This window comes from Symsagittifera roscoffensis, chromosome 8, assembly GCF_963678635.1.
Source record: "Symsagittifera roscoffensis chromosome 8, txSymRosc1.1, whole genome shotgun sequence".
Classification (NCBI taxonomy): Eukaryota; Metazoa; Xenacoelomorpha; order Acoela; family Convolutidae; genus Symsagittifera; species Symsagittifera roscoffensis.
The window spans coordinates 49,421,624-49,436,418 of NC_087069.1; the positions used below are offsets into that span (position 1 = coordinate 49,421,624).

At 33.0% G+C, this 14,795-nt stretch overlaps 1 protein-coding gene across 6 annotated transcripts in view; it reads left to right on the forward strand.

The window, feature by feature from the left end:
- LOC134852981 (transient receptor potential cation channel subfamily M member-like 2) overlaps positions 1-14,795 on the forward strand; it is a 131,004-nt gene that overhangs the window by 88,440 nt on the left and 27,769 nt on the right. For 5 of the 6 annotated variants that reach the window (XM_063868880.1, XM_063868881.1, XM_063868876.1 and 2 more), the window contains 6 exons: positions 287-384; positions 674-837; positions 2,193-2,728; positions 6,457-6,601; positions 6,869-6,948; positions 7,942-7,956. In XM_063868880.1, coding sequence (XP_063724950.1) covers positions 287-384; positions 674-837; positions 2,193-2,728; positions 6,457-6,601; positions 6,869-6,948; positions 7,942-7,956 — 1,038 coding nt within the window. The remainder of the gene's footprint in view (positions 1-286; positions 385-673; positions 838-2,192; positions 2,729-6,456; positions 6,602-6,868; positions 6,949-7,941; positions 7,957-14,795) is intronic. The other variant, XM_063868877.1, reaches the window with a different exon arrangement.

A 14,795-nucleotide genomic window follows, 5' to 3' on the forward strand; every position in this document is an offset into this window, starting at 1 on the left:
TCCCCTGAATCGAACTCAGTCAAAACGTTTTATCTCGGTCGAAATTCTTCGGTCGAAAAAACTGCTCGGTCGAACTCGGTCGAAGCAAAATTCATCGGTCGAACTTGGTCGAAAGGTTTTTTATGAAAAACGCTACTGGAAATTTTTGATCACTCGATTGACCAAAATCTAATTGAACAAAGTTGGTCGTTTTTGAACAAAATTGAGTTTTCATCAGATGTACTTTTCAATTAAATATTTTTAGTTGTTATTTTTTACTCGTTATCTTGTAATTTGTTTCATGTAGGCTCTGGAGGTATCTCAGACATCATCTTGTCGGCCCTGAAGATGTCGGGAGTGACGGCTGACGCCTCTCAAAGTACAACCACTCTAAGACCCTACCAGGTACATATGGGAGGATTTGATTGTTATACTTATCTCTACCTAATGTTAAAAACTGACACAGAAATTTACGATTATATCTCCTTCTTCTAGGCCCTGAATCTTTTTCAGCAAACGCTTTAATATTTTTTCGAATTTTTATTGAAAATTTGCCATTTATGTTTAGGTAAACAAGCTTTTCCAAAGTTGAAATCTGACTCACCATCTTTAAATATTGCAACAATGACACAAAAATGTTACAAAAAAAATTTAAAAGAAAGAAGAAACAAAAACCCTTTTGTGCACATCATAGGAGAACAAGCTAGTGCATCAGTTGAAGGCCTTCATGAACGATTGTCGGATTAGTAAGAGCAGAAAAAGTGAAGAGCGTGACAGTCCAGAGGGAAGACTGTTCTCATCCCAGCTGATGGATCTAACTCCTCAAATTGTACATCTGAGGACGTGTGTCAGAAACAGGTGAATGTTTTTGTACTCAATTTCGACTTTTCTGAGGGCCATAAGTTTTAAAAAGTTTTGTAGTTTAAAAAAGCCACCAGTGTAAAAAAGTTAGACGTAGCAACTTGTGCAGGGAAGCTTTCAACAACCTGTTTTTCCGTAGAACCCAAAGTCACAGATTTCGGAGGGTAGTTTTCGAGAAAAATTGAATAGTTTCAAAAAACGGTCAAAAAATTGTAAATTTGACTTTTCTGAGGGTCATTACTTTTGAAGTGAAAAAGTTTGGGCGTAAACGCTTATAAAGAGGAGATTCTCACAATTTGTACTTTCGATTGGAATTAAAATCCCAGATTTGGGTAGTTTTCGAGAAAGTTAAAAAAAAATTGAAAAAAACGATCGGAAAAAATTCGACTTTTCTGAAGGCCATAAATTTTTGTGTAAAAAAAATTTGGGCGTAGCCGCTTCTGCAAGAGAGTTTCTCCCAACCTGTTCTATCCGTTGAACCCAAAATCTCAGGTTGGGTCGGGCATTTTTTGAGAAAAGGTAAAAAACCCAAAAATTTGGGTAAAAAATTCCCCCACTCACTTTTTCGAAAGCTGTAGGAAGTAGGGTAAGGTAAAAAGAGACAAGAGAATTATGCAGACGCATAGGGTAGTGGGCGGACTTCCCAATGAAACTTTTTATTTGAAAATCGGTGGAGTAGTTTTTGGGAAAAACGAAAATTTTCCACAGCGTGCAAAAAAAATTATAAAAACCCGACATTTTCATAATACCTGTATTTATCAAACAGGAACTTGAAATTTTTTTACTTTGGTAGGCCAAGAAACTTATTTTAAATATAAGTCTAATATGATAAGTATATTTTTTTATGTAAAATAATAAACATAATATAAGTAAGCATATATATTCGTCTAAAAATTTGTCTTTTATTCAATTTAAAACTGCAAAAAAATTGCTAAAAAACAAAAAAAAAACATTAAATTTTGTACCAAAAGTATGTTGTCAAAAACAAGTGAAGATTTTGCTTACTCTTGCTTATCTTTTTATCAATCTAAGTTCAATTTTTTCAATATTAAGTGATTACAGATACAAAAAAACTAAAAGGTCGCATTTATACTTGATTATAAAGCAACTAGCCAGAATTTTCCGATCGTTGCCGAAGTGGTAAATTGGGTAAAAAATTTTCAAAATTGAAAGTTGTTGGGAAAAACAAACATTGCAAGTTTCAACGAAGATTTAGATATATAGACAAAAAATTAACTTGAAATTTGGTCCGAAATTCCAAAATAAAACAAAATCACACATGGGGTTCAAAAACATTTTCAGGAGAAAGAAACTAAAGCAGTTACAGTCAATGAGTTTTTTAACTGTTTCAGGAAGTTCTTCACGATGTATCGCCTCGACATGCCAGGTCTCGGAACCCCATTGGACCAGTGCATATTACGAGCCCTCTTGACTGGCGCTACAACCCAAAAAGTAGACCCAGTAGCTCTGGCACTAAAATGGAACCGGTGTGACGAAGTTGTCCAAGAAATTTTACTTTCTGAAGGACAAGACATTAACATGCGAGCAAATATTGAAGACTTTGTCACACACGCTTTGCTCGAAAGCAAACTGGAGTTCTTGCAACTTTTCACCGACCTGGGTTTCGAGTTTTCGAATTATTTAAACCGAGCTAAAATGGAATTTATATTTGAGCATTTAATTGAAAATCGTGAATACGCGAAAAGAATTTTCACGTCGCGCGTGAAAAAAAATATAGCGTTGCGTGAAAAACGGATGAACTTTATAAGCAGCGATGGCTCATTTCCAATCAGACTCGAAGACGTGTACTTCGTGTGCTCTCGGTTTTGCGGCGTGAAACCTATAGCTCAGACCATTTTAAACACAAGCGGAGAGGAAATTTTTCCGGGTAAGTAGTTTTATGATTTTTTATTTTATAAATCATGATTAATCTAAGATTTCTTAAAGGCAAAATTGCGAAAAATATTAGTCGTTCTCATGGGCGAAAGGAGGTGTTTTTCGCTGTAGGGGAGTTGATTAAATGAAAAAATCCTAGACTTCTGCTAAAATGCACAGTAGCGGATTTAAGGGGATGTACAATAGCGCGACAAAAAATTTGCAGAATTCTTGGGTCAACATTTTTCAAAAAATTTCTTAAAAAAATGGCCATATTTTGACCATTTTTTCAAAAATTGCCTGCGGTGCGGAAATTTTGGCCAAATTAGAATCTTCATAGTGGTTTTTTAAGTAATCAATTGTTTTTACGTATGACAACCAATTGTGGCTCTTTTCCACTCCTTCTCATTTTTTAAAAAAACTTTCAGTTTCTGAAGGGTTGTTATGTCTATACGAGCAATGTTAACGATGTAATCGATAAATAACAAATCTGCCATTTTTGGTAGTTTGTTCACTGTGCCAGTTTCATTGCGTTATTAAAATGTTACAAGGTAACTACAGTAAGCTATAGTAAGCTAAGTTACTATATGGTAAGCTATAGTACTTTCCTCAAAATTGAATTTGAAAATTTAGGGGGGATAGAAAATAACCCTTTTTATAACCCATTATATTTGAATCTATTTGTTGGGTATCTATATTTAACAGCAATTTATTATACGTTGTAGCCTTTATTTTGCGGTTGCTTTTTTAATATTTGATTTGAGGGTTAAAGTATCAAAAATTACATGCTCAAAAATTTTTTTGGATGAAATGCTAAAATTTTTAGCGTAAGAATACCGTGGCTGTTTTGAATTCCCCAGCTTCAAAAAAATTATACGTGTCGTTATGGCCGATTGCGTAATGTAACGATGTTAAAAATAGAAGTTTGTTCACCATGCAATTTTTATTGCATCATGATAACGTAGAAAAAAAAAGTTTTTCAAACTTGCGATTCAAGTGTGCGATTAAAACTTGCGAAAAAAGCACTACGATTCAGTTAATGCTACAAGTGTTGAAGATGGCCTTTTTCTTGAGCTGAAAAAAATGCATCTTTTTTGAATATTATCAGTGGCTCTTCTGCTCTCAGGATATGGGAAGCCTCTTCGCCAATTGGCCTCACATACCATGATGTTTTCTCAGCGAGTTGCTAATTTTTCAATTGGTGTTGCTTTTTCGTCGGTATAGCAATGTCATTCTCTTTTCGAATTTAAGCATAACTTGGATAAGTTTTGGTAGACTGTTTCCTTGTTAAAAACCGAAGAAAATAAATTCGAACCTCAGATATTGAAGAAAACTTTGCGATTTTTTTTACAAGATTGATTTCTTGATCCGTTGTAAATACTTTCATTTCTTTAAAATCAAATTATTTCACACTTGGAATGCAAACAATTTCCTAAAAATCACACGGGACAGTAATATATTTTTTTGACAATGAGAATTGGAGTTCTTAGAACACTCTGTATGATGCAAAACTAGTGACTAAATTGCCTGAATTTACATAACAGATGACTTTGTTGACAATTTTAGCTGCTTAGTTTATCAGAATACATGTTTTTTACTACAGTATAAATGAAATCATTAAAGAACTTAACAAGACTGTTCGTATATCAGGGCCAAGCCCTGAACTTTTTGGCTGTCCCTTAATTCATATCGAAAAATTTTTTGGACAAAATCAAAAAGTGAAGCTCTGAGTTATACGAAAAAATACAACGATTAGCCAGCCTCAACTCAATTTGGAATAATTTTGATGTGCGTGATAATTCGCCAAGCATAAATTTTTCGTTTTACCTTTTTCCGCATAATGAACAAAATCTTCAAAGCCTGCTTAATTTACTCAAGAACATGGCCAGTTTGGCAGTTTTCAAACCTCCAAAACTTTTAAAAAAATACACTAAGGTAAAATATCTTTTTGAAATTAACCTCAAGAAGTCAATAACTTCAAAAAAAACTGTTGAAAACTTTTATTTATATCGGCAAAATTGACTGAGTAAAAAACCCACCGATCATAAGTATTCCGTTTTCTTCGAAAGTCGGAAGAACAAGACTGCTCGTAATAGAGCGTAGCAAGACTGCTCGTAACAAGACATGCTTTTTAAGCTATATGGAGCAGTAAAAAAATGAAAAAACTAATTGATGTAATAAAAACTAAAAGAAAAATAAAAAATTCAGATCTTTTGTGGAAATGTTCCCCCGCACATCATATTGAGAAAAAAGTGATAGTTTTCGCTCCAAATAAAAAATCAATTATGGCAAATAAGCTTCTCTCAATCATTTGGGAACGTTTTCAATGACGGAATAAATCTCCGCTTACGCGGTAATATCGCGAAGTATATCCATTAGGAGGCAAACTGTGCACTGGATAGGCGCACATCTTTTGTCTGAGTGTTCCTGGATTCCAGGACTCCAGGAACAAGTCTTTAAACATGGTAAATTTTTGTTGGAACACTTAAAGAAATTGAGAGAACAAAAGAACAACAAAAGGATTGCCCTTGTTGTGGAATCCGCTTACAACTCACAAATACACAGTTTGGCCTCGTGATGTCCGGCGTTAAATGTCCCTATTTGGCCAAAAGGGCAGTCTTTAAACCCTTGTAACAATAAAAAAGAATGATCATTAGTAAATTATCATTTCAAATTTAGGCTTAGGACAACAATACTTTTTGAATGATATGAAATATTTCCATCCAAAAAGGCTAGTTAAAAATTCGAAACTTGTCTGAAGAAAAAAACCATCCGGAGCACGAATATTCCGTTACTTTCGTTTCAAAAATCGGAGCAATAAGAAGCTGGACGCGTTTTCAATAGCTTATGTTTATTCTTTGATCAAAAATGGAAGTTCCTAAAGAGTATCAAAGAGAAATCCTTTGTAATATGAGGTAGTCAAATCCGCGATGGGAACGCGTTTCATCCATAGCTTTCAAACCCGCTCTTTCTGCTCCAAATTTTGGCAGAAAAGATAATTCAAAATTGAACTCAGAAGTTGAACTTATTTGGTCTTAGTTTGCCGTGATAACATGATGTCCAATGACATTTATTGAGCCCATTATTATGGAAAAAACTGGCCCAAATCTTCAATCCTACAAGTTTCTGTTTTGCACATACTTAATACTTTATAACGAGAAACTGCCGTTTTACAATCATTGAGACTTTTTCTGATGCACTGCCGTTTTATTTTTAAAATCATTTCAGACCCAATAGGCGCGTTTTTTTAATATTGCAACACGTGTTTTGCCGTTTTCTTTTGGTTCAATTTATCAAGAATCAAAAAAACCTACAGAAAACACAATTTGGCTTCAGAAAGTATCTAGTTCAATTGATGCGGTAGTTTCACTTAACAAAACAATCCGACTTGAGTGGGACAATCAAAAGTTTAGTGGTTGTAAACGCCGTTTTTTAACAGGCACTGTTAGTATACTAACCAAAAAACAATTTATTATCATTATTATTCTTAGTAAAAAAACTCAAGCTCCTGGTTTTTTATTTTTTTTTGGAACGAGATGATTATGATTAGTTTTTAGTATATGAACTAGTATGATTTTTTATGAAGATTTAGTAGATGAACAGTTAAGATTTTTATGAGGTTTCAGTAGAAGAACTGTTATGAATATTTGTGTGGTTTTAGTATATGAACTGTTATGATTTGTTAGAGGTTTTGATTGATGAGCTTTCAAAGTTTTTTACTTGTTACTTGACCGTTTTTAGACCCAGCAAGGGAGTTGTTCCTATGGAGTATTTTCTCGTGTGACCTGGAGATGGCCGAGATGTTCTGGAAAACATGCAAGACTCCTCTGGCACTTGCCCTAGTGGCATCCATGCTGGCTAGACAATGCGCCTCTTTTTTGCCCAGGTGAGTATACTCAGGGCAGTTGTTCCAGCCTTTCCAATTAGAAAAAAAATAGATCGTTTTTTGTCAAAAATTCGAGCTTTCACATTTTCAGAATTTTTTCAGAATTGCTTTCTGCTTTATGAAAATGATCACTGTACCAAAGCGCGAAATAATTCTGGGCTTTGAATTAACTTTACTTTCAGGCAAATTTTAAAAGTGAGATCTGGCTTAACTCTAACCGTTAACATGGTAACTTGAGTTATTATCAAAAATGTGGTTGTTTTCCAGCGAAGAAAACAGCTTGGAAGAGAAGTTTGGCAAGATAGAGAAAGCCTTTCTCCAGAACAGCATGGCTTTCATCGAAAAAGGTGAAAAATAGTGGTTTTAATTTATTTATGCGCAGAAACTAAGTTTCGGTCGTTTCTAGAAACGTCCCAAAACTGCTCTTTTTGTAATATTTCCCTAGTTGGATCTTGAGTATTTGATTGGTTGAAATTATTTTCATTGACAGAAAAACTAGATTCTCAAAAATAAAGAGAAGGTTGAGTTAACAATTCGTTGATTTTGGGCCGAATAACAGAAAAGACACCGAAGCTTTACAACTTAAACAATCAGGGGCGGATCTAGGATTTTCTCGAGCGGGGGGCGGATTTTCAAAAAAATTGACGAAAATTTTGTCGACCTTTTTTTAGGTCGATCAAACTGATTTTCTTAGTTGCAGCAATCTTTGCCTTATAAATCATCAGAAAACTTATCCTTTAAGCAAACTACTTAAAAATTAACCTATGCATGAAAGCTACCACGTGAAAGTTCCAGTTGCAAAAAAAAACGGCCTTGAATTACAACTAAGAGCTCCGCTCAACAAAATAACACAGTCTGGAATGTGGGGAGATAATACAATTGGACTATCCTCGACAGGCCTGTTAAGGCCTACTGATAGCTCCTCTGCGATTCGTAGGAACATAAAAACACCTCAAATTTTATTCAAAAATCAAAATGACTCATCAAAATTCCAATTCCAGTAAACTCTTAGTTTGAGTAAGTTGTATAGAAAATGTCAAATTGTTAGTAATTTCAGTGACCTTGAAAAATAACTACTGATTTTGTGCTCGATGCATGTTTTATTTAATTGCAGCTAAAAAAAATTGCTATTCAGACGATACCATTAAAACTAACTGAAAGCGTTAAACTAATAATCACAAAAATTTTGTTATAGTTTAAAACCAACATCGTTGAATTTAATCAAAATGTTTTATGATTCAATTAGCTAAATTTTCTTCAGCTTTTGGTTTTCAATCATAAATTATGAATGTGTTTTTTCTATAATTTGTTGTAGACGTTTTATCTTTGAACTGTTTTAGCTACGCGAGATGAGGGTAAAACTTGTTTAGTTTGTAATTTGAATAATGTTCACTTGTCCCCCACTTTCAGTAATTGTAATAAGTCCATGGGGTCTGTTTGAAATTTGCCCACCCTGAAGCTGAAACTCAATTTTCTTTAAATTATCCAATTGTTTTGAAATCAAATGTCTATATATTTCAATTTGCAAAAAAAAGTTAAAATTGGTGTTTACTATAATCAAGTATTCGACACGCACAAGTAGAATTTAGCCAATCACTTATTTTTTTTACTCTTGCTGCGTCTGTTAAGTGTATGTCGGTTTGGTTTCCAGTGATTTGCGTGTTTTTAATGCGTGATTTGTTCAATCTAATACCTAATTAGTGATTCTAAATCAGTTGCCACATTAATTGGTATATTTATTGCCCTGATTTTTTTATATTGATTATAGCTGCAAAGACAACTAAAAACCCTGTTATTTGAAATCTAACGCAAAAACTTATAGTTTTGCTGATTAAGATTTTGTAACTTTTAATGGGACGATATTAAGATAATTATTAATTTCGCTTGGCCTAATTGTTTTTTTTTTCATAAATGACGTTTTGCGTGATCGCAAAACATCATAAAATTCTTTTGCGATCACGGTATGATTTTGAATTCAGTTTAGGTCACAGTATCAATTAGTTTCCCTGAAAATAACGCAAGCTACGCTCTCCAATAAAATAAAAAGCACATTGCGCAAAAAAATGTTTAAAAAAAGTTTAGTTTTCAAAGTGTCTAATTTTTAAATTCCCAGCTAAACAAGAAAAAAATGTAGCCAATTTGTTGATCTCGGATCTTTTTTTAGACAAAAAACCAATTATAATTGATTCTTAAATTTGAAAGATCTTTAACGTGATTGTTTGGAATCCTAGCGCGGTCACTTTTTGGCTACGTCTGCTGCAGAATGTGACATGAGCAGGGAAATTTATGTAGCCAAAAAGTGACGCCAAATAGTGACAAGGTGTTATGTCACTTTTGCTCTTTTTTATGTAGCCAAAATGTGACACCAAAACCAAAAAGTGACCTGCTCCATGTCACTTTTTAGAACTTATGGTTAACACGAAAAAGTGACAAGGGTCTAATTTTTTGATAAATACCTGAAGTTCGTCTGAAAACCCTTACTAAAATCTCGAAAACACCAAAAACCACTAAAAAGTATCTTCTTCATTGACTAAACACGGAAAAACTAGACGACAAAGTTTTCAACAAGGAAATTGACTAAATTTAGAATATAGAAGGAAAACAGCACAAGAAATGTCCAACCTTAAAAAAGACCCCTGGCCCCAAAAAAAATAACCAAAAAAACGATAATTAACTGAAGTAAAACATAATGTTTCAACTAAAACCTTTCTCAAGATGGTAATTGACTGAAAACTATAATGAAAAACCAGAAATTGTGTATTTGACGCTCAACCCTAAAATTGGGCTGTAGAAAAAGCCTGTTTTCTCCTTTTCAATGTTTTCGGAAATAATCTGAAACCCGTCTGGAAACACTTATTAAGTCCAAAAAACACAAAAGAGCAGCAAAAAATTTTTACATCTTCGAAAAAAAAACACAAATAACTAGTGTTATTAGCATTATCAACAAGCAAATTGACTAAAATGAAAAACAAAAAGGGAAGATGAGCCCGACCCAAAAAAATACCCCTGGCCACAAAATCATCCGAAAAAAATTCGATATGAAACTGATGTAATATATATTTTTACGGTTAAAAATTTTTTAAAGATCTGAACCGAATAAAAAATTTTAGTGAAAAACACAAAATTGATATTTGAACTCCCGAAACTGCAATTGAAAAAAAACTTATTCTAAATTGTCAACAACAACAAAACAAAAACGACCCCAAAATCAACCATAGCAACTCAAATCAACTTTGAAAAATTGATTTTTTAAATGTTTAAGATTTTTTTCAAACTTCACATCACTTGATTGAGCCACGAAAGGTTTTTTTCAGCTAAAAACGTGTCTAAAAGTTTTCCAAGTTATATCAGGCACAAATTGTGTTCAGGTTAAGTGGTTTAAAATTCAGATTGATGCTTTCAGTGATGTTTCATCTCCTTGATCAATATATTCGTAACTATCAGTGTTCTTTAGGAAAATAAAACTGATTAGAAGACGCAAGCTAATTTTTAATTGCAAAGTTTACATCAGGATAATTTTAGGCACTATGGAGAGTGTATATACACAATTTCATCAATTTGTTTCCAATGGTTGATGAGAAAAACAACCTTGATGCAAAAAAGCCATTACACCAAAAACATTCCTCCGGCTCGTTTTTGAATTGCTCAACTTGTAACAATCACATTGTAGCGAAAAAAGCGTCGTTGAAAAAGACATTTCTAATTACAGAACAGTGATTATCAGAACAACTTAGAAACAAGCCTTTTCCAGCATACCAAAAGCAAGACTCTAGCCCAAATTTGATTTGAAGACATCCTGATATAGCCACAAACGGTTCTCTGGCCAAAAGACTAACTGAGAGTTTTAAAAAAATTATCAGACACATAAAATGTTCTCTTATTGTGGTTTAAAAAATAGAAAAAAGCTGTCAGTGAAGTTTCATCTCATTGAATGATGTGTTCGAGAGTGTTAGTAATCACTCCAAAATTGAAGATCGTGGATCAAGCCAATTTTTTTTTTCACACATTTTCATTTGTTGAAGATATTTTTTTGTACAGTTTACGAAGAGTTCACGTACATAATTATAGTTTCATAAGCCCAATAGATGATGAAAATATGAAAATGGAGGAAAAAATCCCTTAAATATGAATAAAAAAAAATCAGCTCAACTTCGATTTACCCATTTTTTAAAAGTTGCATTTATGTGAATCAGGAGTCGTTGAAAAGTGATTTATAATAATTAATTGTGATCATTCAAAAAAATGGTTAAAACGTTCAATAGCTAACCAAAGGCTATACCTTCGCCAAAATTCACTTTTTTGAAAATTTTTAATTTTCTAGTAAAACTTCATCATAATGGCTTTAGCCACATTTAGTTTCAAGCTAAAAATATATCCAAGAGGTTTTTAAAGTGCATTAGACTTAAATGGGTGTTATTTTTATAGGGATGTCAATTAGAATAAATCTGTCAGTGAAGTTTTATCTCTTTGTATGACACCTGATAAAAAAATTGAAAAAAAAAATCGGCTCAATTTCAATTTACTCAGCTTTTATAAATTGCATTATGATGAACAAGGAATATTTGAAAAGCTGTTTCTATTGGTTAGACGTTTATGGTAAAAACATACAGTTGAAACGTACTATTGCTAATCAAAGGCTATATCTTCGCTAAAGTTCGATTTTTTTGATAAATTTCGTTTTTCTTGTCAAACTTCATCATACTTGCTCTAGCAACCTATAGTTTGAAGCTTAAAGTTTATCTGAGACTTCTTATAAGTGTAATAGACACCTATGATGATCAATTTTACAGGTTTGATGATCAGATTAAATCTATCAGAGAAGTTTAATGTCATTGAACGACATATTAGAGAGTATACAGTGTTCACTTCAAAATTGAAGATCGAGAAATTACTCAAATTTTTTTGTAAACTTGTTTTTCATTTCAGGGTTGCGTTATATATTCTACGACGAATTCGCTTATATTTTTTTAGTTTTATAAACTTAACAGATGACGAGAAAATCAAAATTAAGTTAAAAAAGCCCTAACCTAAAACAAAAAACAATCAGCTCACTTTCAGTTTACTCACATTTTAAAAATTGTATTATGATGAACAAGGAATGATTGAAAAGCCCTTGATAGTGCCTAAACCTGGAACACAAATAAAACTCTTATTTTTAATTTATTTCAGCTGACCAAAGGCTAAGTTTCGTTTTCCCTGTCAAAAAGTGACATCTCTAGGGCTAAAAACTAAAAATGTGGAAAATAGCCCAAAAAAGTTTTAATAAAAAAAAACAACATCACCATAGTGTTCCTCGTTCAAAATAGGGCCTAGAGGTCATTTCTTAAGTAATTTATTTATCAATTCTTTCACCTCGATCAAAGTCGGGTTGTTAGAGTAACTACGATTCATTGCAGATTTTTCATTTAGAATTAGAAAATTAGCCCTGAAATTTTTTTTATAGTCCAGTCGGTTGATTTAGCTCGAGAAGCTATCATAACATTTGAGTTTTTCCAAAAATGGATCATTTTTCGATGAGAAAGAGACATTTAGAAAACTCGAGCCTAGCCCTAAAATTACGATAGACTTAAATAGCCCTAAAACTTTAAACATGTATTTTAATTCATCAGATAAAACATATTCGACCCTTTTTTTCGCAAACCACAAATGGATCAAAAACTTACATTCGCCTGGCCCCAAAATTTTATAGACTGTTTTTTTCCGTTTTTTTTCCAATAGGGTTTCTTAAAATTGTGTCTTATTGCAAGAAATCGAAGTTTCAAGTCTCTCGGGCACCGGGAACCCTTTTGGGCCGGTGGAAAAAAAACGAGTATCGGCACTAACCAAAAAATGATACGGCTAGGATTAGTTCTTTGTCAAGCGAAATTTGAAAATTTTCAAAAGCTCGTCCTTTTTTTATCTCTTTCAGTTCTTTAACATTTTAAAGTTTTATACAGTAATTTGTTAAACTTCAATCAAATATTTTAGAAATTTCTTTAAAAAGTTTTGACAAAACAAAAATAGGCCATATGTCACTTGATGGTTTTGAACTTAATCAAAGTGATTGTAACCAAACTTAAAAATAAATTATATTTGGCTTAATAACTGATACATCTACCGTTTTAATTTCAAATCAGTCGAATTCTTTTTGAGTCTTGCTCAGTCACGCCGTGCGTCGTAAAGCCACGCCGTGGTCCATGCCAGATCCGAATCCCGAGTGAGAGCTTGAATCTAGATGGTGTGAAACGAGTCGCAAAAGTCGCACATGGGAACGCAAAGTTCTGAACATACCAAAGTTAGGTTCCGAAAGGCTAGACATGCAATTGCGAAAATCTGAACGTAAGATAGCAAAAGCATGTCCAGACTTTCGCGAATATATTTCCAGACTCTCACGAACCTATGTTAAACTTTTGCGACCAACATGTGTGTTTAGGCTTTTGCTACCAAAGTTTACGTTCAGACTCTTGCGACCAAAATTTTGGTTTAGAATTTTGCTACCAAAATTTAGTATATCCTGATTTTTCCAAGGGTCGGCGCGGCTTTCCCGATTCAAGTCCAGACTTTTCTTTCCATTGGTTCCGGAACAGGATGCGGCGCGACTTTGAAAATTTGGCCATGAGTCTGGGATCTCGACCCGGGTGGTTTTATCTTTGAGTGATCGGAGTATTCATTTTATAAGTTCGATTTTCAACTTCCTTATCAAAACACTTCCTAATCGACCTTCAATCAAATGATTTTTGCAAAAATGGCACCAGACCTTTTGTTTTGAAAAAATTTTTCCTTTAGGCTGACAATTGATTTAATTCTAATAAAGAATAAGATACATCAAATCATTGAAATTGACTGGAATTTGAAAAAAAAAGTAAGGTTAAATTTTTTGAACTCTTAATTCAGACGTTTTGAAAAAATTAATTTAAAATGGCATAATTTGTCTGCTGGAATACAATTTTTTTTTCGCAAATTTACTAAAAATTTTTTTTCGCGAAAAAAAATTAAATTTTTGTAACGTTCCCAGATTTGCAGTCGCCCTCTTATTTTTAACCGAAGGCAGCGCAATAAAACAAATTGAGCAAAATTTGATGTTGGTCAATTTGTTTTATGTTTTATCTGCGTCTAATGAACGTAATTGTAAGATTTCAGATTATCAAATACTATGAAACATCAATACTATGAAACATAATAGGAGACCATCAAAGTAGAGACAAAAAAATTATACGATCTCCTTCTCAGCATTTTGAAGACATTTGAAGCATATTCAAAAAGTTTTCTAAGCGTTTTCAAGATTTTAAAGATATCGGCGAAAAGATTCTTTTTACCGATTTTAAAGGGACTACGATTTTTTTTAAATCCATTTACGCATCAATCAGTGAATTTTTCGAACACTTTCTTTTTTTTCATTAAATTTATTCGGATAAGTTTATATTATTATTTTGATTTTTTGTGTGTTTTTCATCGAATTCTTTGTAATTCTTTTTCATCGAGTTCAAATTAATTTTTTTTACAGTACTGCCAAATTTTCAATATACGCACTGAACAAAAACATAATCTGACGATTCTATGCAGTCGGCAGAGCTAAATGTGACGACCGCTTAGATATTTTTTCACCGTTCAATTGTCGCACATGCTGATAGCTTCACTTATGTCATGGAAAAAGCGGCAAAACCTTCTTTGTTTTGTGAAAAAAAAAATCGACAAATAAAAGCCAAACTGAATGGGGAAAAGCGGCTTTGTAGATCTGACTTAGTTTGTAAGATTGTAATTGTCTTTAGGACTGAAGATGTTGTTAAAATGTACAATTTTTTTAACAGTCTTTCGAAAAAAAAAATTTCAAAAAAAATCATGTTGACATTTACTTAAAATTATAATTCTGCAGCAGAACTAAAAAGTGGGACTTTCCAGGTTTTCTTTCAAATTTTGCAAAAAAGCTTTCAGGAAAAATTGTTAAATTCTTTATCTCAACACCAGGGGCGGATCTAGGATTTTCTCGAGGGGGGGGGGGGCGGATTTTCAAAAAATTTTCCAAAATTTTGACGACCTTTTTTTTTTTTTAGGTCGACTAAATTGATTTTTCGAGCTCTCCCAAAGCACTGCTTTGCCCCTATTTTGGCCAAATTTTCTGCGCCGCAGGCAATTTTTTTAAAAAAACAGTCAAAAAAAGCCGTTTTTGGGCACTTTTTGAAAAATTTTGACAAAAAAATCGCGTTTTTTTGGCGCG